The sequence below is a fragment of the Bubalus kerabau genome, chromosome 6 (assembly GCF_029407905.1).
Source record: "Bubalus kerabau isolate K-KA32 ecotype Philippines breed swamp buffalo chromosome 6, PCC_UOA_SB_1v2, whole genome shotgun sequence".
NCBI classification, from domain to species: domain Eukaryota; kingdom Metazoa; phylum Chordata; class Mammalia; order Artiodactyla; family Bovidae; genus Bubalus; species Bubalus kerabau.
This window is the reverse complement of record NC_073629.1, coordinates 92,910,998-92,936,728: the sequence shown is the minus strand read 5'-3', so window position 1 is coordinate 92,936,728 and position 25,731 is coordinate 92,910,998. Positions and strand designations below refer to the sequence as shown.

Below are 25,731 nucleotides of genomic sequence, written 5' to 3'. Positions count from 1 at the left end.
AAGAGGCATCACGTACAGAGTTAGAGTTAGGTTAAGAAAATAAAATATACTTGGGGCAGGGGTGAAGGAAATAGAATAGTCCGTGGTGGTTATGAATCTAGAGGGCTTATGGGAACAACTGGACAGTGGCTGAAGTCAGAATGCAGGGTCCCTGTTAAGTCCAGGGAGCAAAAGGCCATAGTAATAATTCAGGTCAGGAATGCCAAGAGCCTGAAGTGAGGCTGAAGTAGGAGGGATGGGCAAGAGAAAGGGTAGGCGGTCAGTATGGGATTGATCCCTTAGAGTTTTGCCACGTGGGTGCAACTGAAGGACCTGGCAACTAGGAGGTGAGGGAACTGGTAACAAAACGGCTGAAGTGACAGATTATAAGGTGTAACCTGGATAAGGAACAACGTATGTGTAGCTAGGGGGGAGCTGAAAAACAAAGGAAGTGAAAATATCAGCAAAGACAAAGAGAGTGTACAGAAGAAGCAAAGGCATAAAAGGCTGTGCATGGGGGAGACAGGGGCTCTTATATAGCCCACAGATCTATGGATAGAATTCAGGGGCCATGAATTTTGGGCTAAAAATGACATGTTTATCTTTACTACACTCTAATTAAAATTTAGCAATTCTTTCAATTATGAAACAGTAAATCACAATAGCATTAGTAGTTCCTCTAACTTTGCCACCAACAGAAATCATCAATATTTTCATCACACTAGCGTAATTATCTTTAAATACCATTCATCTTATCATGACTTCAAAATGATGAGTTAGACCCACTGATGCTCACTCACTCAGTCTGACCCTTTGTGACGCCATGGACTATAGCCTGACAGGCTCCTCTGTCCACAGAATTCTCCAGGCAAGAATACTGGAGTGGGTTGCCATTTCCTTCTCTATAGACCCACTGATAGACCTTGTTGTTTAATGTATTAATGTATCACAAACTTAATACTTTCAAAATTATCTTCTAATATAACTGATTTCCTTTCTAATCTGAAAGGCTTCATATTTAATGTATTTATTTTTCCCATTATTCTGGGAAAAAGTCCATGGGCCTCATCAGACTGCTAAAGGGATCTCTGGCACAAAAACATTCAAGGACTCTGGCTTAGAGGCTAGAATCCTAGACTTTTAAGCTTTGCAAGTGGAGAATACACAGGCCGATGAAGCCTGGCTGACAGTCAAAGGCTGAGACTGATGAGTGTGTGAAAGACGGGCGACAGAACACTCTGACATAAATCGCAGCAATATTTTTTCAGTCTGTCTCCCAGAATAATGGAAATATAAACAAAAATAAATAAATGGGACGTACTTAAACTAAAAAGCTTTTGCACAGCAAAAGAAACAATAAACAAAATGAAAGACAATCCACAGATTGGGAGAAAACATTTCCAAATGATGAGACCAATAAGGGATTAGTCTCCAAAATTTACAAACAGCTCATGATGCTTAACAGCATCAAAACAAACAACCCACTCAAAACATGGGCAGAAGACCTAAATAGACATTTCTTCAAAGAAGACATACAGATGGGCAAGAGGTACATGAAAAGATGTTCAATCCAGCTAATTACTAGAGAAACGCAAATCAAAACTACAGTGAGATACCACCTCACACCAGTCACAGTGACTATCATCAAAAATCCACAAACATTAAATGCTGGAAAGGGTGTGGAAAAACGGGAACGCTCCTAACTGTAGGTGAGAACATAAATTGGTATAGCCACTCTGGAGAACCGTATGGAGATTCCTTAAAAAACTAAAACTAGAGCTACCATATGACCCTGCAATCCCACTCCTGGACACATATCCGGAGAACAACACAATCCGAAAAGATACATGCACCCGGTGTTCACCACAGCACTCTTTACAACAGTCAAGACATGGAAGCAGCCTCAATGTTCATCGACAGAGGAATGGATAAAGATGGTGTACACATCACTGAGCCATTAAAAAGAATGAAACAATGCCATTTGCAGCAATATGGATGGACCTAGAGACTTACTTATTGAGTGAAGTAAGTCAGAAAGAGAAGAAATACCATATGACATCCCTTATATGTGGAATCTAAAATGAAATGATACAAATGAACTTACTTACAAGAGAGACTCAAGAGACTTTGAAAATGAGCTTATGGTTGCCCAAAGAGAAGGGGAAGGGGAAGGGAAAATTAGGGAGTTTGGGGTGGACATGTACACACTGCTATAGTTAAAATGGATAACCAACAAGGACCCACTGTATAGCACATGGGACTCTGCTCAGTGTTGTGTGGCAGCCTGGATGGGAGGAGAGTCGGGGAGAATGGATACATGTACATGTCTGGCTGAGTCCCTGTGCTGTTCACCTGAAACTAGCACAGCATTGTTAATCGGCTATTCCCCAAACAAAGTAAAAAGTTCTAAAAAAGTAAAGTGAGAAAGTCAAAGTGTGGGATAAATATCCATGTGGACACTGACTCCCTCACGACACTCAACCTTGGGATATGGGGTAGAAAGACTGTAAGGTGGTTTGCAAAATCTGATGACTGTAGAGCATGACCGAAAGAGTGACTGTGATGTTGTCTTGGGGAGAAGAGATGCCACAAGCCTCGCACAAAGAGGGGTTTTTGTTCCATTTACCGCTTCCCAAACTCTCAAAAATATACCTTTGCCTCTTTCTCCTCTGCCCCTCAAAAGTATTTTCAGTTCAGCTCCATACCTTCCTAATCAAAAGTAAGAATGACTACAACCAAATAAACAAATTTGCTTTCCTTATCATGCCTAGCCATAATCAACTATGAAGAATTACGAGTTTTGATAGTGAAGAGGTGAGAAGAAAGTAATTTTGGTGCAGAATACCTCTAGGGCACTGTGATCTTTGTGAAATCAACTGTTTCAACCAGCATTTTTTAAAAAATGAAATAGAGTGGAAAACATTAGAATGAAGCACAAAATAAAAGGTAAGCATTGTTGTAAGAATCTTTTATTTGTTACACACACACACATCCCACCTCTATATTCTGAGTCTAATGTACTACATATCATAGTCTAAAAAGTTTGAAAGTTACAGTTCTAAAAGTAGAGCCATTCTCTATGAAGAGAACCCTATGTAAAAAGAAAAGCCCAGCAGAAGACAGTAGACAAGTTCAGAGACTGGATCTGCAGCTTTCCCTGAGGTCTATTCCACTGCTAATGCCTGCAGTGAGATCACATCACATCCCAGCTCCGCCACTAAGATGTGTGTGAGATCTGAGGTAAGCCGCTGCACTACCAAGCCCCTTTCATGTGTAAGACAGGGCCGAAACATCTCCACTTTACTTCACAAGGTAGACCTGAAGTTCAAAAAAATAATGATATGAAATCACTCTGTAGACTAGGGAACATTGTACTGTTGTTTTATTTTAAACTACACAACCAGAGTGATTAAAAAAAAAAAAAGCTATGCTATGAATACCAAAGATACACCCATAATCATGGTTACCCTAATGTGTAGTTAGATAAGCCAAACAGTAGAAGTTGTGGAAATAGTAGAAAATTCTTTCTTTACAGTAAGGTAGTTGGGAAGTGAACCCAAATAATAAAGCTATCCACGGGTATATACATGTCTCAAATAACATACATGAGAAAGTAGGCACAAAGAGGACAAAGTGAAGGAAAAAAATCACTGGTTCTGAAGGGTAAGACATTCTAAGAGGTAAAATGAATTGAGATTTGAAGAAAGGAAGAGCAAAGCTTGTTTTCTCTCATATCTTAAATTGCTTCCCAAGACCCAAAGATGCACCAGTTGTTATCCCTCAAACCCAGTTCAGAAATACTTCCTCCAGAAAACCTGTACACCCAAGCCCCTACCTTTAAATGCCCCCAGCCCTTAGTGTTTATACACCTCATCTGACACAGAACTAATAATACAAGGCAGTGAAAACATATCACCCAACAGGAAGTCAGGAAAGGCAGCCTAATGAAAAACAAGAAGCATATGTTTTATTTTTCTTCCTTTAAGCCTAGGACTAAACAGACCTGTTAGTTTAAAACGATGCACCCAGCCTCGTAGCAGGAATCCACTGGTCCCAGCTCTATCTTCTTAAGCCTCTAGTCGATAAGTAACTTCTTATTTACACAAGTAACTTAACTACAGGTCACTTTCAGGAGCTACAAATTATGTAAGGATGCAAACCTATAGTAATGAACAGAATTCCAACATCCTAAATAATCTGATTAATACCAGAGGTATGTCCTACAGGTTTAATATACCTTCTCTGTTACAATAAAATTAACACTTACAAATGAATTAAAAGTCTGTCTTCCTAGTCTATCTTAGACTGTAAGTACCTGACGGTAAGAACAGTACCACTGTTTTGACTTCCAACATGTTTTTCGTTACTCAATGTGAAATGTAAGAAACAAACAGAAAAAGCTAGGCAGGGGAGAAGACAGGACCTCTACTTCCGCCCAACCCATATATTGCCTACCTCTTGCAGCGTCAACAAAGTATTAAGAATAGCTGGTAGTGTGGTCTGGACTACGCCAAATCTATCTTCTGTAAATGATGCTGCTACTAAGTGAGACAAACCTCAAGGGGAAAAGAAGAAACAAGTTAAAAGTGAATCAAAATTAGGCAAATCCACTTGCAATACATCTATTTGAGGATGAATTAATATTCTGAATGTATAGAAGTCTAAATAAAAAAGGGAGTAATAGAATAGAAAAAGAGGCAAAAGGGATGGAAAAGGTACTCAACTGCAATAGTCTTAAATAAGATGAATCTGACTTATGTTCTAAAAGAAAAAAGTTCTTTTAAATAATACTGTGTTTGGCAGTGATAAAGGCTAAGAAAACAAAGCCTGATAAGGGGACAAAGTAAGGATACTTTTCATAGGGTGGTCAGGAAAGGCCTCTCTGAGGAAGTATCATGTAAACATTGAGAAGGTAGTATCTGTAAGATGAAAAGAAATAGTTAACAACTAAACCTAAGCTAAATATGTTTAAATATATTAAGCAAGTTACACCAACATAAGGCGATGGTTAAAAAACAATCTATTAATTGCAATTTTTTTGAAGTAAAGAAAGACGCAAGAACCCCAGGCTCAGTTTCTCCAGTTACATACAAGGAAAAGCTCTAAACTGAAATAAACCTAAATAAGAAAAATTTATCTATATAAAACAAACACATAAAATGTATCTGAAAATTCAAAGATTGAGATCAAAGTCCAGAACTGATCTTTCATTAAATACCTCAATATTTAATGAATAAATAAATCATTGCTACAGCTCACTGAGACTACTTACCTTCTAATGCCCAAATATGCATTTGGGCATCTGAAAACACAGCCTGAATGGAGGCCTCTGGGTGCTGAAAGACGACAAAACATTTAAGTCAGTTGCCCAGAAATTATCATTTCATCTAATCAATGATGTAGACTAAAATAATAAAAAATTCACAGCTGCTCTTAAGAGCTAAGACCTGAAATTCTTACACATTATGATTTAACTGCAATAAAACACTCTGCTACAACTTACTGTGTGACCCCGGCCAAGTATCTAAATCTCTATGTACCTCAGTTTCTCATTTAAAATAAGTTATGTTCCCTCAACCCACCTCAGAGGATTAACATAGAGATCATTCAAGAGAATGGTTGCATGCATGCTCAGTTATTCAGTCGTGTCCATCTCTTTGCGACTCCAGGGAGTGTAGCCCACCAGGCTCCTCTGTCCATGGGATTTTCTAGGCAAGAATATTGGAGTGGGTTGCCATTTCCTTCTCCAAGGGATTGAACCCACCTCTTCTGCATTGCAGGCAGATTCTGTACCACTGAGCCCCCAAGGAAGCCCAAAGAGAATGGTTACGAATGCTTTAAAAAAAAAAAAAAGTACTGCCTAAGTAAGTACATACTACCTCTCCTAAAGTGTATACCTTCAACCCCACTACAAAGAAAAACCACCCAACAGTCTTTAATACAGCAAGGTATTGTGATGTGGAACAACTGGCCTGTGTAAGTGGCTATCATAATACAGCCAATGAAGCCCATTCACAACAATAGCAAGTTACATTTCCCTACGTTAAGCAGCAGTGTCTACAACTCCTTATCACACAGATCCACCTGCAAAATCAGAATCTAAGGTAGCATTCACTTCCAAGGAAAAAGGAGATCTCATTCAGCTTCTGCTCTGCCACTTACTTGCTATGTGCCCTCAGGCTAGCTACCTGACCCCTCTAAGCCTCAAGCTTCCTTCTCTGTAAAATGAGGCCAAAAAGACACCTCACAGGAATGCTGTCAGAATTAAATGAGGGGACAGTTTTCCCAGTAGTCGTGTACAGATGTCAGAGCTAGACCATAAAGAAGGCTGAGCATCAAAGAATTGATGCTTTTGAAATTGTGGTACTAGAGAAGACTCTTGAGAGTCCCTTAGATAGCAAGGAGATCAAACCAGTCAGTCCTAAAGGAAATCAACCCTGAATATTCACTGGAAGGACTGATGTTGAAGCTCTAATACTTTGGCCACCTGATGCGAAGAGTCAACTCACTGGTAAAGACCCTGATGCTGGGAAAGATTGAGGGCAGGAGGAGAAGTGTGTGACAGAGGATGAGATGGTTGGATGGCATCACCAACTCAATGGATGAATTTGAGCAAACTCCGGAAGAAAGTGAAGGACACGGAAGCCTGGCATGCTGCAATCCATGAGGGTGGCAAAGAGTCAGACACAACTTAGCAAGTGAAAGGAGCATGGCACACAAAAGACAAAAGCTAAGTTTTCTTCCCATCCTTCTGAAACAACGCTCTGAATTAAAACTTCAGACAACTCCTCTTTCTCTTGGCAGAAGATGAGACACCTTTCTCAGGGGTCTGATGGTTTTCCCAGGGCTCTAATGGAGAGCCTACAGATTATTTCTGGCAAACATTCTTGCTAGTTGCATGGATATTCCCTGCTACCACAGTGAAAAAAGTTTCAAGAACTTGAAAGGATTCTTTGTGTATGTATCTATATTCTACCAGAGTTACTCAGATCTCTCTCCCCACCAGAGTAGGATCCTCAAAGAATAAAATGAGGAATGTTTGCCAATACAGACTTTCACTTCAAGGCATTAATACGAGTGCACTATTAATTAATAATGCAGTATCTGCAAAAACAGAGAAGCTAGATTAAAATAATTAAAACAAAAATTCTTTCCCCTACACATGGGCAAAGGTTTTCCTCATCAAAGGATTAACTGACACACAACAGCTGTAGCAGTGAAAACAGGAATGAATCCTTAGCTTTTACCTCTGAGATTTACTCTCCTACAGCAGCTGGGGCAGCTGACAGACAAGCTGGAAAGTCATTTAGTTTGTGGCCTAAATTATAACTTTAATCCAACACCAGTTTAACACCTGCAGTCTAACCCAGTTATCTCTCTTCTGAACACCAAACTGGCCACAATGATGTCAGCAGGACAATGAGCCATGAAGGATAGCCACAGATTTGCTCACTTTGCAGGAAGGGGCCACATCTTGGCACAAAGCTGCCTGCAGCCAAGAGACCCAGAAGGCCACTAGAGCCCAGCCTCGGGAAATCACTGATGGAGATGCCTGTCTAGGTCAGGTACTGTTTAAAGGGAGGTTTAGTGAAGCATGATGCCAAGCTGTTTGGCTTGCTAGGATCAAACTAAATATTGCAAAGTCTAATCCTATTTGCTACTTCATTTCTTATTTTGTTTTCTCTCCCCCCACTCCCAATGTTATAACTACATATTCTTACCTTACTGAAAAAATACATTATCAGCACTCGTTTTGATAAGAAATTCTTAACCTGAGATGGAAAAAAAGGGAAGAATTATCACATGAACAGTTCAATGCTACTCAAATATAATATTACACATTTCCAGGTTCTTCCAGACACTAACTTAAATGAAACACATCACGCTTTACAAAGAAAGGTAAGGTAAACCACGTAAGTAAATACCTTTGTACTATAAATTGGATAACCAAGACAGGTCATCTAATCTAAACTGCACTCCCATGTACACATGTCTAGCCTTCAAATGAGAGCCCTGTCATAATCAAAAAATAGTTCTGGTGACATTTCCTAAAACCATATTCTTTCTCAATTCTCTATAACTGTCCTACCCTTTAACCTCTTAATATTAATGCCAAAAAAAAGAGCATGTTTCATCTACCAAAAAAAAAAAAGAAATAGATCTTAAGACAGAAGTAGTTTTCTACTAGTTGATACTTACAAGGAAAATAATTTTCTCAGTATTAAGTTAAAAGCTACATAAGCCAACTGAGCTGAAAGTGAATTCATGACACAGCAGTACTTACACACATGGAGCCACAGGTGATGCTGACGTTCTGTAAAATGCCTTCAGTTCTGCCCTCTCTATTAACTGAGCATTCTATCAACAAACATGTTGTTACTTCTCCCATCTGAAGAAATAAAACCCTTCCCTGACCTCTCAACTTCCCCCAGCTATTAGCCCATTTCTCTGGTCCCCTTACAGTCAATCTCCTTGAAAGATGTAGCTTCTCTGTGTCTTCCAATTCCTCTCCCGGCCTCTCTGGGACCCATGCCAGTCAGGTATTTGTTGCTACTACTCCACCCAATAGCTCTTGTCAAGGACTCAATGACCTCCATATTCCTAGCACACCAGTTCGTTTTTAGTTTGAACCTCATGCTTTTTTTCAGACATAGCAGCATCTTTTCTTTTCAGCAGCATCTGACACTTCTGTCTGAAACGCCCTTTTCTTGGTTCTTTCTCACCTTAATGATGCTCGGTCTCCTTTGCTATTCCTCATCTGCCAGACATTGTCATCAAACGGTTCCAGTTCTTGCATCTCTTTTCTTCTATATCTACACTCTCCAATAATTTTCATGGAGTCTCATGGCTTTCATGCTCTGATGACTTCCAAAATTGCAATTCTAACCTGGACTTTCCCCTAGATTCCAGATACATGTCTAATATCTTATTCAGTATTATCACTGGATTGTCTAGTATCTCAAAATTGCTATGTCTAAAATCAGACTCATGATTTCCCTACCTCGTCTCTATCAAATCTCTTTTCCAGAATCATCAGAAAGTTGCAACTCAATAAACTGCAACTACATTGTTTCAGATCCTTGGGCCAAAAGCTTCACAATCAACACTGATTCTTTCACACCACAACTAAACCATAAGCAAATCCTATCATACCTATCTTCAAAATACACCCCGACTTTGATCACATTTTACAGTCTCCACCACCATCACTCAGGTCACAGATATCATTATCCAGATACCGTCATCAGGTCACCAGATTACTTGAACAGCTTTACTACTGTCTCTCTGCTTCCACTCCTGCCCCCTGAGGATCTAGTCTCAACACAGCAGTACTTTCAAAATGTAAGGTTACATCATGTCATTCTTGCGGGTAAAACCATGCAGTAGTCATCCATCTCATTCAGAGAAAATTTCAGTCTTTACAACAGCTAATGAGCCTGACAAGCTGTTCCAGGTGCCTGCTACCTCATCTCACCACCCAGAACTATAATACACGTGCTCGCTCAGCTATCTGCCCTCAGTTCAGTTCATTCACTCAGTCGTGTCTGACTCTTTGCGACCCCATGAATCGCAGCATGCCAGGCCTCCCTGTCCATCACCAACTCCTGGAGTCTACCCAAACCCATGTCCATTGAGTTGGTGATGCCATCTGGCCATCTCATCCTCTGTCGTCCCCTTCTCCTCCTGCGCCCAATCCCTCCCAGCATCAGAGTCTTTTCCAATGAGTCAACTCTTTGCATGAGGTGACCAAAGTACTGGAGTTTCAGCTTCAGCATCAGTCCTTCCAATGAACACCCAGGACTGATCTCCTTTAGGATAGACTGGTTGGATCTCCTTGCATTCCAAGGGACTCTCAAGAGTCTTCTCCAACACCACAGTTCAAAAGCATCAATTCTTCGGCGCTCAGCTTTCTTCACAGTCCAACTCTCACATCCATACATGACCACTGGAAAAACCATAGCCTTGACTAGGCGGACCTTTGTTGGCAAAGTAATATCTCTGCTTTTGAATATGCCATCTAGGTTGGTCATAACTTTCCTTCCAAGGAGTAAGCCTCTTTTAATTTCATGGCTGCAATCACCATCTGCAGTGATTTTGGAGCCCAAAAAATTAAAGTCTGACACTGTTTCCACTGTTTCCCCATCTATTTGCCATGAAGCAATGGGACCAGATGCCATGATCTTAGTTTTCTGAATGCTGAGCTTTAAGCCAACTTTTTCACTCTCCTCCTTCACTTTCATCAAGAGGCTTTTTAGTTCCTCTTCACTTTCTGCCATAAGGGTGGTGTCATCTGCATATCTGAGGTTATTGATATTTCTCCCAACAACGTAAACATACAGTCAGGGACTTTTGTTTGCTGTTTTCCCAGTATCTAAAAACACACCCAGTATATATGAAGAAATCAATAAATATCTCTTAAATGAAAGAATTCATAGATAAAAGGCACTGACTGCATTAGGTTAAGCCGTATGAACTTGTAATTTGTATAACTCAAAACCAAATACTAGTAATTTCATATGGGTCAATTTGATATATGAAGCATCCCCAAAGTTTTATTTATTCCTGATGGCTTACTTATATGAGATCCTTGATGTTCTCAATGCTATCAGATCAGATCAGATCAGTCGCTCAGTCGTGTCCGACTCTTTGCGACCCCATGAATCGCAGCTATATGTAAATACAAACCCTATACCCATGTCATCCTACCTGTTCACGTTTATTCTGAATCCATGAATAAATCACGTTGGGCTGTCTCACTGTCTTACCCTCAGCACTAACAGAGGTAGATGGAGAAGGATTAGAAAATTCAGTCATTTGCTGATCTACAAAAAAAAAAAAAAACACACACCAAGAAGGCAAAAACTTAGGCTATATGATTCTCTGCAACTATGACATTTCAAATTTTAGAAAATAAATGGTCCTCACCAGAAGCTGAAGTCCATAATCTTGGCCCTCTTCTTGTGAGCTGAGGACTCTGAGGTGACCCATAGCTTGTGTTTACATCAAAAATTCCAGCCATCCGGTTCACTACACTAGAGCCAAATGGGGTGCCCAGGGGACTTGCAACATCAGGAGTAGATAATTTTGAGGAGAACAGTGATGTCTTAATTAATGATGGCATTGAAGGCCGAGGCATCTGGCTAGATTTGGGGGTCTGAAACGCAGTTTCTTCTGTAAAAGAACAGATCCAGTGCTGAGAAGAGGCAATCTGATCGAAGTAGGCTAGAGTGGAGGTTCTCAAATTCTACACACCTCAATTCTTTGCTTAACTCATTTAACCAAGGCTCAGTAGATTGCTTCCACCTAGGTTTACAATTTCAACACCTAGATTTTACTACTGCAACTTGGTGACCACTTAAGGAGCTTTATACATCTTTTTCTGTCAGACTGGTTCAGCCTCTCTCGGTTTTTTACCCTAAACAGGTATCTTCATCTTCCAGGTCAATTTCTCCAACTCTAAGCTGCACTGAATGAACTTATATTGTATATTTTATTTTTAAATGGCAACAATTTTATTGCATTAGTATACGCCCTGGGTTACTGTATATTCTTACTGTAACCATTACTTGGACTGTAACCATTACTTGGCTAATCAAATCTATAGTGTGAAAATGTACAGAGCGCTAACCTTATCCCATTTTCCCCAGAGTTCTTTAAAGTTAACAAAAGTCACACCAGTGATTAACTTGTCCAGGATTTCTACACATCTGTTCTGTAAACAGCTTCTTCAAAAATTATCTTATAACTCTACCAATTATACAGTCTCTTGTACAAAAATAATATCTTTCTGCCACTCCAGCACAAAGCACAAAGACAATAAATTATACTAGTATTCTACCTTTTTAATAAAACTGGCATAAGACACTAAACATTTATAAGAACCAAATTTTTACTACATGACTTTTTAAGGGTAAACGACAATAAGAAATAGCTAAAGAATCAATTTAAAAATTAAAACTGGTGGGGTTTTTTGTTTTTTAATATTTTTAATTCTATTTATTCATTTGACTTCGCCAAGTCTTTGTTCCCACACTCAGGATCTTTGACCTTCATTGCAGCATGTGGGATCTACTTCCCCAACCAGGGATTGAACCTGAGCCCCCTAAATTGGGAGCACAGTCCTAGTCACTGGACCACCAAGGAAGTCCCAAGATCAGTGCTTTCAAGTTTTGTAATTACGCTTTCAAGTTTTGTAATTATTCCTCAAACTAAAGGCAAATTCTGACTGATGGGATATGACAACAATGTAAAGAAATGACTAATCCATATTTGCTCAGACCCAGGATCCCCCCAACTCAGAACTACAATGATCTTTCTAAAATCCTAATTTAATAAAACTATAACTATTCAAATTCTCTAATGGCTCCACATCTTTACAGGACCAACTTTATTTTTTTTTTTTCAGTGTCTATAATCAACTTTATTTTAATATAATCTAAACACATATCATTTAGAAAATACCAAGAAAAATTTATGTACAAGAGTTGATGCTATCGCATTTGGACAAAGCTGGCAAGTTCCTGCTACGAGCATATCCCAGGAGATAGCACTGAAGAAACCTAATATATTGGAGTAGATGTTGTGGCATTTGGCCCACAGTTTGATAGCCCTCAGGGTTAACCTGAAGTTGTCAATGTTTGATACTAGATGTAAAACATCTCGTAAAACCATTTCATTGATTTGCAACAAAATCAAAACCCTGCAATCATTAAGACTTCTTATATATATCTAAATTTTTAAGCAGACTGTCATGTTTTAAGTCCAAGTTTCCTGGAATAGTCTGCAGTGCTAATCTTGCAAACAAAATATCAATCTCTATTCCATCAAACAGTTTGATAACTTGGTACAAATGCCTCTTCAACAGCTCTTAAATCTTTTACTTCTCCCTGTAATTTCAACTTATCATAGAATGAGGTGAAAAAGTCACTTCAATCAACATGTCTTGGTGCAACACACAATGCATCAATATTGGCAGTTTTTTGTATGTACACCTAATCTGCAAGATCCAGAGGTAAACATTTTCCCATCAGCATGTTCAATTAGAGATTGTGGAAGATTATTGCTTTCACCGATTTCTCGTATCCAGTCTTTTACCTGGTTAATTTTCCCAAAATTAAAATCCTGCACTGAAGTTCCTCTTTCTCTTCAAAAATCCCAAAGGGCTTCAGAGTCTCCACTAGTTTCTGTGTAAGAAGGCAGTTAGTCTCCTTGGGGACTGCTAAGCAGAGGGAGAAGCAATGCCATAGTGCTTCTGTGGCGGGTGTGTTTGCTGCGATCCCTGCTTTGTAACTGGAAACAGCTTTGTCTCAGCGCCGGCACCGCCCAGTCACACTCCACCCCACTTGCCTGCAACGGCAGCCAGGCATACTCTGGGCAGGATCCACTGATGTGGGAAGGAGGGGCCTTGGCTGCCTCAGCCCTGGTCCAACCTCACTCCTGCTCTGGCATAGAGTATTTTATTTTAAAATAAAAGTTTTAAGTTTAAAATTTTCTAGTTGCCTTTTTACTAGAGGCACTATAATGTATCATTCAATCTGGAACACTTAAAAAATTATAAATAACTCACATATACATAAAATATAGACAACTTAAGTGCATAGGTTGTGAATATTTACATATGGATGGATGTATCTAAGTAACTGACACCCAAATGGTAAGTTCACCTAATTATGCTGAAACAAGAGGCATAATCAGGACTGATTGCTTCCCTGTGAACAGATTCTTTGGGGCAAGAATATTGTCAGTGATACATTGTATCATGTCAGGAAACACATTTTTGCTTGTACCACGCCTGGTGACAATAAGGTTGAATATCTGCTTAAGGTGTATATGACCAAATTTCAACTGTTGCCTATAAGACCCATTTTGTTCAATGTAGAGATTTACCTGAGGCATTTTCAAGCAAATTAATTCCATTCAGTGACTTAGTATTTTTAAAATGTCCCCATTTCCTTTATCCTCTGCTCCCTTAGGGCTGGGCATCTTTGGAAAGATAGTCACTTCTGCTTCTGTTTCCCATCAGTTCACAGGCTTTCTTTTTCGTGCAACCTTGTAAGCACGCTGTGCACCCTGGAAGCAGGAAGCATGGAAAGAGTGGAGCGGCCCAGAGTTCTGCTGTCTAAAGTCACCATGGAGTTGATTGTAGTCACTTCTCTATCATTAATTATAATCATAGCTGTACCCTTTTACTGGTATTATGATCTCACTGCAGGCTTTTTGTTAATAAATTATTCCTGTGTACACACTCAGGGCACAGCATATTGTCCTCCAGGTGTGGGGGTGGAAAGTCACCAGACGGTATCAGGAAGAATGCAGACACCCTCCTTCGTTTTCCAGGCACCCAGGCCTGCCCAGCATGAAACTGTAAACGAACCCAGCCTTCTGTGTTAGCTGGGAGACTTCTCCTGTGGACCACGCACCACTGGACCTCACAAGTCTCTTGTGATCGTACTGACTCCATCTTCACGGCCCTGGCTGTCATTCTGCTCCAGGCGGCAAACACAGCTTCTGAGTTGGGGGCAGAAGTTGATACAACTGCCTCAGGAGGCAGAGGAGCTCCCTCAAGGGCAGGTGGCCCTGGTGCAGGAGGAGCAGCCCCTTCAGAAGACATTCTCTCAACAGAGCATTCCAGTGGTAGTTCCCCCTTTTCTATCTTTATCCTTTTCGATAGTGACAGGATCCTGGCCTCCTGTGCGGTGGCAGGAATTTTTTTTTGATGAGGGTAAGTATATTCACAGAGTCGTTTATATCCATCTAGTTTCGGGCCTTTGGTGCTCAGTTTTAACTGCTGGCACCAAGCACGAATGACGTCCCTATGGACCAGGTTGACTGGCGGCAGGACAGCAGGTAGAGGGGGGATGGGGATCCGCGTCGGTGCCTTCGGAGGTTTCACACCGTCACAACGTTGTGACATGTCTCCTGGACCGCAGGCTGTGCTATTTTTTGTATCTCTTTTTCTTTTGGTCCCCTGTGCTGAATTTTTTGCTATCTCTGCTTCACCAGAAGTTTCCTGTCCCTTTTCAGCTTCTACTGATGTAGGTCTGCAACTCATACGTTCTTCAGATTTCTCTGTGGAGTCGTTCTCCTTGTTTCTGCCCTCCATGCTCAGAAAGGTCAAGGTTGATAAAATGAAGACTCTCCTTACTTCTCTACAGGACCAACTTTAAACTCCTCCTTCCATTATCAAGCATCATCCTGCTCATTCAGACTTCTTTTTAATAGTTACACTGTCTTGTCATCGTTTGTGTGCCTCCCACTAAAAGGTCAGGCCCAAGAATGTTTCTGCATCTTTGATTCTCTGGTAGTGCTTGGTACGTGGCAGTCATTCAATAAATACTTGTTGAATAAATAAATGCTAATCTGAATGTTGACATCTGAAACACAGTAGAATCTTTTAAAACCTGACATTCATGAACTTATCTAAATCACTTTTCTTCTGCAATCTCTTTGTTTGTGCTCTATGAAGCCAGCAGAATAATGAAATCAAAATCAGAGATATGTTTCCTTTGGCCCATATTGTAATTTTTTTACATATCAAGATTAGTTGTTAATGTTTAAAAAGTGGTAGATTTCCCTCAAAACTTCTTCAGCTGTCTGTTTAAAAGAAAAAAAGAAAAAGACCAGAAGTTCAGATTGTTGTTGTTGTTCAGTCACTCAGTCCTATCTAACTCTTTGCGACCCCATGGACTGCAGTACACCAGTCCATCACCATCTCCCGGAGTTTGCTCAAACATGTGACCATCGAGTCGGTGATGCCATCCAACGATCTCATCCTCTGTTGTCCCCTTCTCCTCCTGTCTTCAATTTTTCCCAGCATCAGGGTCTTTTCTAATGAGTCGGCTCTTCAAATCAGCTAGCCAAAGTATTGGAGCTTCAGCATCAGTCCTTCCAATGAATATTCAGGACTGATTTCCTTTAGGATTGACTGGTTTGATCTCCATGCTGTCTAAAGGACTCTAAAGACTCTTCTCCAACACCACAGTTCGAAAGCATCAATTCTTCAGCGCTCAGCCTTCTTTATGGTTCAACTCTCACATCTATACATGACTACTGGAAAATAGCTTTGACTATAAGGACCTTTGTCAGCAAAGTAATGTCTCTGCTTTTTAATATGCTATGTTTGTCATAGCTTTTCTTCCAAGGAGCAAGTGTCTTTTAATTTTATGGCTGCAGTCACCATCTGCAGTGATTCTGGAGCCCAAGAAAATAAAGTTCATCACTGTTACCATTGTTTCCCCATCTATTTGCCATGAAGTGATGGGACCGGATGCCATGATCTTAGTTTTTTGAATGTTGAGTTTTAAGCCAGCTTTTTCACTCTCCTCTTTCACCTTCATCAAGTGGCTCTTTAATTCCTCTTCACTTTCTGCCATACGTGTGGTGTCATCAGCATATCTGAGGTTATTGATATTTCTCCTGGCAATCTTGATTCCAGCTTATGCTTTATCCAGACTGGCATTTCACATTATGTACTCTGCATAGAAGTTAAATAAGCAGGGTGACAATATACAGCTTTGACGTACTCCTTTCCCAATTTGGAACCAGTCTGTTGTTCCTGGTTCTAACTGCTGCTTCTTGACCCACATCCAGATTTCTCAGGAGACAGGTAAGGTGGTCCGGTATCCCCATCTCTTTAAGAATTTTCCACAGTTTGTTGTGATCCACAGTCAAAGGCTTTAGAATAGTCAATGAAGCAGAAGTAGATGTTTTTCTGGAATTCTCATGCTTTTTCTGTGATCCAGCAGATTTTGGCAATTTGATCTCTGGTTTCTCTGCCTTTTCTAAACCCAACTTGTGTATCTGGAAGTTCTTGATTCACATACTGTTGAAGCCTAGCTTGAAGGATTTTGAGTATTACCTTGCTAGCATGTGAAATGAGTACAATTGTGCGGTAGTTTGAACATTCTCTGGCATTCTTCCTTTGGGATTGGAATGAAAACTGACCTTTTCCAGTCCTGTGGCCACTGCTGAGTTTTCCAAATGTGCGGGCATATTGAGTGCAGCACTTTCACAGCATCATCTTTCATGATTTGAAATAGCTCAGCTGGAATCCCATCACCTCCACTAGCTTTGTTCATAGTGATGTTTCCTATGGCCCACTTGACTTTGTCTGGCTCTAGATGAGTAATTACACCATCACAGTTATCTGGGCTGTTAAGATTTTTTTTTATAGTTCTATATATTCTTGCCACCTTGTCTTAATATCCTCTGCTTCTGTTAGGTCCATACCACTTCTGTCTTTTATCATGCCCATCCTTGCATGAAATGTTCCCTTGATATCTGCAATTTTCCTGAAGAGATCTCTAGTCTTTCCCATTCTACTGTTTTCCTGTATTTCTTTGCACTGTTGACTTAGGAAAGTTTTCTTACCTCTCTTTGCTATTCTGTGGAACTCTGCATTCAGAAGGGTATTTCTTTCCTTTTCTCCTTTGCCTTTTGCTTCTCTTTTCTCAGTTATTGGTAAGGCCTCCTTAGACAATCATTTTGCATTTTTACATTTCTTCTTCTTGGGGATGGTTTTGATAACTGCCTCCTGTACAATGTTACAAACCTCCAGTATCAGAAGTTCAGATATTGGGCCCAAATTCTCACATGGGAACCATGGATCAAAGCTAACCCATAGTTTTCCATTTCAGATGAAGCCTATGCCCCCAAGTGTACCATGGTCCTCACCCAGCTAATTCTGCCCATTTTCTTTAAATGCCTGGCTCCCAAGGCATCAGAATATTAAGTCTTTTCCTCAGTCTTACATTCCTAAGTATCACCTACTTAAGGTGTTTTGTGAAATAGCATAGGTTCCTCCACCTCTACTTCTTCCTCTCAGCTTTCATCTTTCGAACATTTAGCTACCTTAAAACAATGAATGTGACACCCCTATCCCTAAATCACTGAGTCACTTCAGTTGCTTCTCTCTGGCACTCCAGCAATTTTTTACCTCTGGGATACTGCAATCAGAACAGCATCCACTACTGCTTGTAAAGATTCACTTGACTCTGTTTTAGGCTAAACTGAAGTCTGCTGTTTAATGATCAAATGTGTTAACCTTTTAACACTACCACCATCTACAATGATACTCAGGTGGCCTTCTTGGTTCAGTACAATATCCCATATATTGGATCAATTCTGCCTAAAAATATATACTTCACACTTACATACAATCTAATCCTTAGATTAACTACTGTTATCCTTCTTAGGAAATAGAATGTAAGTGCTTTCCCCTCTCTTAGTAGTGTAAGGATTTACCTGGAGAATTCAATTTCTTAGCTTCCACTGGGTACGATGAAGACATCACTCTCCCATTCGTAGCAGCAGCTTCTTGGTAGAGCACAAGTTTCTGAGTCATATCATTTAAAAGATTCAAACACTCTCTTGAAATAGCTGTCCAATTGTGGGGATGTCCACCTAAGAGGTCCAAATACCAGCTTTTAAAATGAAGATAATCTTATAGAATCCTCTCAAAATGGGGAGAAATATCAATGAGAAATGCCTGTTACACTTTGTAGTGGGGCCCACTTTTCTACTATGAAGCCATTATTTATACTCAAGCCATCTAGTAACAGAAATTCGATAAATATTTGGGTGAAATAATTTTCCTAAGTCTACAAAACAAAACTCTCAAATTGACTGCTAAAATAAAGCCAAACACAGGAACACGATTTGAGTGAAACAGACCCAGGTTACTTCACTAGCAATACTGGTCAGACCAAAGACTAAGACACTGAGCATGTCTAATGAGATGCACCCCATGGCCCCCAGTGACCTTTAAACTGCTGTGGCTGACCTACTGTGCCTCCTTACATTTTCATTTGCAAAAGAGCCCCTATTTGCTATTGTATCTACAGAAGTGACACATTATTTGATAGTGATCATACTTTATACTTAGAGGGTTTATGAATCTGCTATCCTACTAATTTAAACTACTGTGATCCACACTCTTAATTCCTTTCTCACTATCTTTTGATTTCTAAAACCTTTTATCTCCTATAGTTGTCATGTAAAAATCAACTGCGCTTCACTGTGTGTTCAGAACAGCAGAGGAATCCACTAAAAACTGGTTTCTCCATCCTGGGTGCCAAATAAATCATTCTCTCTTCGCTTAGGTCCCTCCTTAAATCTTTCCCTCTATTCACAGCTCAAAAGAGAAATACCACTTAACCTGAAAACAAACACAATATTTCAACAATAGGCCCCAGGATGTTTTATTCTGCTGTAACTTAGGACCACAAAGGAACTATTTCATGGTCCAATTACATTTTTTTCTTTCAGTTTTGAGACATAATTGACACACAGCATTATATCAGGTTTAAGGTATATACAGCCTAATGATTTGACTTCCATACATCATGAAATGATAATCACAGTAAGTTTAGCAAACATCAATCATCTCTGACAGATACAAATTAAACAAATAGAAAATAACCCTTTTCCTTGTGATGAAAACTCTTAGGATTTACACTCAATATCTTTCATATATAATATATAGCAGTGTTAATTATATTTATCATATTGCACATACATCCCTAGTACTTATTTATCTTATAACTGAGAGTTTGTGCTTTTTGATTGCCTTCATCTAATTCTCTCTCCTCCACCCTTCACCTCTGGTAACCATAAATCTGATCTCTATTTCTCTGCCCAGTTAATAATATGTCCTTTGACAGAGAGCAGGCCACCCTGTTACAGTTAACTTGAATATCTGGTGAAAACATTTAGTGTATAGGGAATTCTTAAGTAAACCTAAGCCTACTAGAAAAGAATTGCTACAGTTAATTTTCACAGCATCAGCAGTAGATTGTTTTTCATACTGGGAAAGATTAGGGCAAAAGGAGAAGAGGGCGACAGAGGATGAGACGGTTAGATGGCATCACCAACTCAAAGGACATGAGTTTGAGCAAACTCAGGGAGATAGTGAAGGACAGGCAAGCCTGATGTGCTGCAGTTCATGGGGTGGCAGAGAGTCAGATATGACTTGGCGACTGAACAACATAAAAGGAGAGAGGTATATTTTTATATTTTTTTATAACTGGATTTTATTACCACATAGCATATAACTATAGGTTTATTTTATAATGTGGGAATTGACAAGTTTGGCCAAATAATGAAGAGCTTAATAGTGAGAGAGAAAGCCACCCAGTTCTGTCCCTACTGGTGCTGGGCTGGAAGGTTTTCCTTCTAACAACTAGACAGAGCATTACTGGCACAGCTGCAACCTTGAGGAGCTTGGCAAGTTACAACAGAGAAGTGTTCCAGAGTTGCCAAGAGCCTCCTTGGACGGATCACCATCAAACCTAGTTCCTTTTCACACTGCTTTTTTACAGGGAGGCAAAGAAGCATGGCCGGAATAGGGAGCTCCACACTTAAGAGTCAAGTGACAGAATTTATTAATTCCAACTCTTGACATTAACTTTATTAAGTCACTTAATCTCTCTTGAGACTTAGGTCCTCCATGAGAGAATCAGACCACTTGATTTTTAAGACCCTTTGTAGCATTAAAACTTCTGGGATTCTTAAACTGTACCTTTCTGCTCTAAAACTGTCAGCCTACCTCCAATTTCTTGAGGTGAAGGGAAGAGGGGGGCGGAAGGAAATAACATAAAAGTTGAAAAATACTTTCCCTAGAAACATAATTTTTAACCACAACAATGTGAACACTTAGGTGTATTAGATTCAAATCGATTCTTTAACAGACTCACTGATGTGTGATGTTTTAATAAATACATCTCACTCAGCAAAAATTTTAAGTAGATTGCTTTCTGCACATACATACTCAATTCCTATTAGGTCTATTACTTTTAGCAATACCTGGTTGGCTAAGGCTAAAAACTTCTTGTCTTCGTGAAGGAGAATATTGAGAAAGCAACATCAGGTCCTGCAGGGCCAAATACTGAAAGGAAAGAAAATACACATTATTTAATTTTTTTACCCTCTATATAAAATCTTATTTATGAATGGGGCTCAACACTACATATCTAAGGGGAAATTAGCTGAGATTTTTCATGAAGGGAAGACTTTTCAGAACCACAACTTTTCCTTCAAGACTTTCACTTTCCCTCCGTAGGCTACCCTAGGCACTATGGGCTCCAGCTACCAAGGAACTACAGAAAGGAAATGTGTTCCTTTCCACCTTGTGGTGGGAAACATAGAATGTCACTTCCTCCTGGAACTTCCCTGGCCTCCCTGACACACAGCTCTCAACCGCTGTACTCATGGTAATTTATATTAAGTGCCTACTTAACTTGTCTCACCTGGTACCAGCCACCAAGCTGTGAGGCAGGGACAACACCTTGCTCACTACCACATCCAAGGGTAGTACCCAGCATGCAGCAGATACACAACATACTCTGTGCTTCTTTATGTTAGATCTTCATTTTGTTCCCTGACAAACCACTTCACTCATCATTCAAGACACCAACCCTTCTGTGAAGGTTTCTTGTTTGGGTCCCAAGCAGAGTAAGTGGTTCCCGTTGCACTTACCACAGTAAATTTTCCTTATTTTGTGTATCAGCCTTATCTAGTAGGTTGTGCTTTGTCTTATTCATCATTACACCCTAAGCAACTAGCAGCGACTGACATGTGCCCAATAATTACAGATCTGTTAAATAACCAAATGAGTATCTGATATTTTTGTTTATCTAATAAACTAATCATAATTGATATTTAAGGGTAATTAGAACCTCGGTGGGTCATTTTCTTATTAGTTTACAACTTTTCTATAGTATAATCCAAACTCTAGGTTCTACTTTCATTCTTTTTTAAGTACTATGAACTTTTAACAAGATCACATATATTATAGTTCTACTTTAAAATTTCAAAATCAAAATAATTTATTCTCACTTAGGTTGATTTAGAAACATGTTACAAATTCTTTAGACTTTTGATTAAAATTTGTTTCAGATTATCATTATTCAAACTTTAAGAGAGTTCATTAACTATGTACTCTCTGTTTGATCATAACAAACTTTCTATGATCATAATAGTCAATGATACTCATGAAAATATTTCCTAATCCAGTGACTAAAAAAAGTGTTTTGTTTTGCTACCATGAGGAATTTCTGAAAAACCAATGTCTATCGTTATATAGCATTATATTTCATACTTGAAATATTTTTCTATCTCTCCTAAACACAGAAATAGTCTAGCTTATACACATACATTGCAATATATATTTGCATTTTAGTCACTTGGAATGAAAGCTGGAAAAAGTAATAACATTCAATGTAGCATGTAGGTGATTTTTACAATACTTTTTACAGTATTAGAATATTCTAGACCTTCAAAAAATATAAATATGTTAAATACTAAGATCATTCCGTAAGATAAGTTAGAGATGACTGTGTAAATACACAAAATGCATAGCTCTGGTACCTTTATGATGAGGGGAGGATTGCTGTTTAAAACTTTCGGGAGGCATTCATCTGAGTCTTCTGAAAATGGTGGTTGAACAGGGAAAAGATGAGCCTATCAAATATAATTAAATATAAAGACTATGCAATGTCTTGTTTTCATGACAAATTACATTCAGTATATTAGCACTAATGACATTCAGTATATTTAGTACTATTTGGAATTCATTATAAAGAAGACAAGACAACCAAATTTAACATCTTTAGTGTTCCTTACAAAAACAGCTAGCATTAAAATTATATATACTCAAATACACTACCGTCTAAAATGTTACTTTCCCAAAATTACTGGATCCCTGGCTTCCAATAATAGAAACAAATTTAAGAAACAAAAATTCTCTGAAGCCACTGAAGGATACAAATCTACAGAAATGGTAAAATAAAACAGAAACACTCATTTTCCAAGACGAATATTTGAATGATGAAGACAATGCTATTCCTATTCATTTAAAATCATTTCTTCAATATAAATTCTAAAATTTCCTTCAAAGATACGTATTTTTATTGCCTTATATTTAAATATTTTAATAGTACCTATATCAATAGCATATAAAATTAATTAAAAATGCAGGCCAATCTAGTATACGCTCAATAGAGAAATGGAAACTTTCCGAAGAGAATTACACTAGAGATAACTCATAGCAAGTTTAACTAACTGTTCATTCAGTTTAGTTTTCTAACATTAAGAATAAATACTAATACTTTTCCTCAGGAAAAAACAAAAACAAAAACCACTATAATTAAATGATGGTTATAACTGACACATTTCTTGTGAAGTCGCAGGAAAAAACCAAAACCCAACTCACAAAATGGCTTTGGGCACAACAACATGCTGATGAGTGTGCTACCAAAAATAAAACTCTGCGGTCCAAAACAGAGAAGTACTGACAGAAACTCAATACTAACCTCTGTGGCATAGATTTTGAAGAGTAGCCATGAGACGTACCAAGTCATCAGGACAAAGACACCACACAGCCAGACATGGTAGAGCAACGAGAGATTCAAGAGGCCACTCACAGTGTCAAGAGGCCTATGAAACTGCCTATGAAAACAGAAATCACTACTTAATCCTGTGGGAAGACTATAATCTAAGCATTTGAGAGACCTGGGGCCCCAAACTGAGAAGCAAATCCTGTTTCTAAACAATAATGATGACAAATTCCTCTTCTTTTGTACTCTATACAGTTCTCTCACTAATACTTTCTTATAAAGAACACAAGGGAGCCTTGAGGGAAGAGTAGACCTAAACCAGCTCTCAGTTTCTGGCATTTCAAATCCTCAATGTCATTTTCTATGACAGAAGAAGACTCCCCAAGAGGCTGGGTAAAATTTAGTAGTGTTGTTTTGTAGCTTGATACTTAAAAACCGTTCAACAAGATTAGCACCTCTCCTGGACCAGATTTCAACTCCATCTGTATATGCATAAACAGTTTCCTAATAGTTAAGGGCACAAAGTTCTATCTAAAAATAACAAACTCTACTTTTAAAACAATTTAAGAAACTTTGTTAGAATGCTAAATAAAGAGAACACAGGCAATCTTACCAAAACCTTGAACAGCTCAATTTGCAACATCATCATAATTCTACAAACAAGACACTTAGCAACTGTGAAAATAGGACTGGAACTTCTGACTCTGCTGTTTGTAAATGCTGTGATTTTGCTAATCCCTAGACCTAACCTACCCTCAGTTTCCTCATCCACATGGTGGCATAATCTCTTCCTTCTATCTCTTAGGGCTTTTAGGAAATTTAAAACAGTTTATGTTAGGAGTGCCCAGCATAGTACTTGACACTCCTTGGGGCTGGGAGAGGGAAGGGGGTAAATAATTGTTTTTTCTGCTTTTAAATAAACATTACTGAGGACCTGGCCAACGTTAAGACCAGAATACCATACGCTGCCATGGAAGCAGAACATTTTTTAAGGGAAAAGAGAAAAAAAGTATTATGTTAAATTTCTATCAAATATCATTCTTTTTCTATTTGACCAAGTTTAAAATCTGGGCTAACATAATAAGTGACCTGCCCATTTGGTTTCATATCTAGTGATTAAGCAGACGACCATAGTAAATTTTACCAAGAAATGCTTACAAGTTAGGAAATGAAATCTACAGTGCAGAAATCATACTATCTCAAACATTCATAAATGTCAATATTCTCACTTCTCAAAAGTGGTAGTAGTTAAGGGGCCTCCCTGGTGATCCAGTGGCTAAGATTCCATGCTCCCAATGCAGGGGCCCAGGTTTGATTCCTGGTCAGGGAGCCAGATCTCACATGCCACAACTAAGACCTGGCACAGTCAAATAAGTAAAGAAATATTTTTTAAAAAGACAATGGAAGTGTTATTTTTTTTTAAGTGGTAGTAATTAAGATCATACAAAAAGTATGACGGTGGAATAACCAATAATTAAAAGAACAAATAGTAAGAGAGAAGTTTGTATTGTTTTGCCAAATAAAAATTAAAGCTTTACCTACGTGCAAAGTTGCACGTGGAAACAACTGGGACAGTAAAGCCCAGTGCTGTCACTCCACCGCTACTCAGGAACTTCAGCTGGCGACATGACACAACTCACATCTGGCTTCCTCACAGGCAAAATTAAGAGTAAAACCACAGTATGGTGCTTGTCTACTATAACATAGCACAGAATGATTATTGAGGAGAGAAACAAGAGAGGTATGCCTATAGAACCCAAGTCCACTTATACAAAAGCTATACCTAACAAAAAAGGAATTATCACTGCTTATTTTGGGGGAAAGGAACTGGGTGACTAGAAACTGGGTCCAACAGAGTCACTGTATACCCTTTTATATACCATTGGGATTTTAAATTATGTTAACTATAAATATACATTCAAAAATGAATACAATTCTTTTAATAATATTTTTTTGGCCATGCTGCATGTGGGATCTTAGTTCCCCAACCAGGGATCGAACCCATGCCCTCTGCATTGGAAACATGAACCCGTAACCACTGGATTGCCAGGGAAGCCTCTGAATACAATTTTTCTTTATGTAAAGGCTAAATTTAAAGTAGCAAACAACTAAAAGGATGGAAACAATTAAGATAATTAAAATTAGACTTTTCATGTGACACTTACTCATCTACCTGAAGGTCCATGGCAGTGCTAATCCAAGCTTTGGGAATATGACCTGAGAGGGGGAAGAAAAAAAATACCATGCTATAATCATATAAAATTAACAAAATAAACCATCATGCTTTGGAATATGAGATTGATGAGATGACCAAGTAGACACAAAGACCTCAGTCAAAATGCTAGAGTTGGATTAGGAATGGGCAGGAAAAGAGAGTAATTTCTAGACAGTCCTTGCTTTTCACAGGTTCAACATATAC

General features: G+C 38.9%; 2 protein-coding genes and 1 pseudogene across 6 annotated transcripts in view; all 3 read right to left on the bottom strand.

Annotated features, from left to right (window-relative positions):
• NDC1 (NDC1 transmembrane nucleoporin) overlaps positions 1-25,731 on the bottom strand; it is a 61,387-nt gene that overhangs the window by 16,002 nt on the left and 19,654 nt on the right. For 3 of the 5 annotated variants that reach the window (XM_055585830.1, XM_055585828.1, XM_055585827.1), the window contains 10 exons: positions 25,478-25,529; positions 23,289-23,424; positions 22,345-22,437; positions 20,782-20,863; positions 18,223-18,381; positions 10,906-11,151; positions 10,687-10,802; positions 7,701-7,751; positions 5,252-5,315; positions 4,435-4,535 (listed from right to left, as the gene is read on the bottom strand). In XM_055585830.1, coding sequence (XP_055441805.1) covers positions 4,435-4,535; positions 5,252-5,315; positions 7,701-7,751; positions 10,687-10,802; positions 10,906-11,151; positions 18,223-18,381; positions 20,782-20,863; positions 22,345-22,437; positions 23,289-23,424; positions 25,478-25,529 — 1,100 coding nt within the window. Of the gene's footprint in view, positions 1-2,769; positions 3,298-4,434; positions 4,536-4,642; positions 4,899-5,251; positions 5,316-7,700; positions 7,752-10,686; positions 10,803-10,905; positions 11,152-18,222; positions 18,382-20,781; positions 20,864-22,344; positions 22,438-23,288; positions 23,425-25,477; positions 25,530-25,731 lie in introns of those variants that run through there. The other 2 variants (XM_055585829.1, XM_055585831.1) reach the window with 2 other exon arrangements.
• LOC129655828 (poly(A) polymerase alpha-like) lies at positions 12,397-13,875 on the bottom strand (annotated as a pseudogene).
• On the bottom strand, positions 13,795-15,249 carry LOC129655429 (developmental pluripotency-associated protein 4-like). Its single transcript, XM_055585832.1, has one exon. The coding sequence runs from the start codon at positions 15,080-15,082 to the stop codon at positions 14,183-14,185; it is 900 nt and encodes a 299-aa protein (XP_055441807.1). The 5' UTR covers positions 15,083-15,249; the 3' UTR covers positions 13,795-14,182.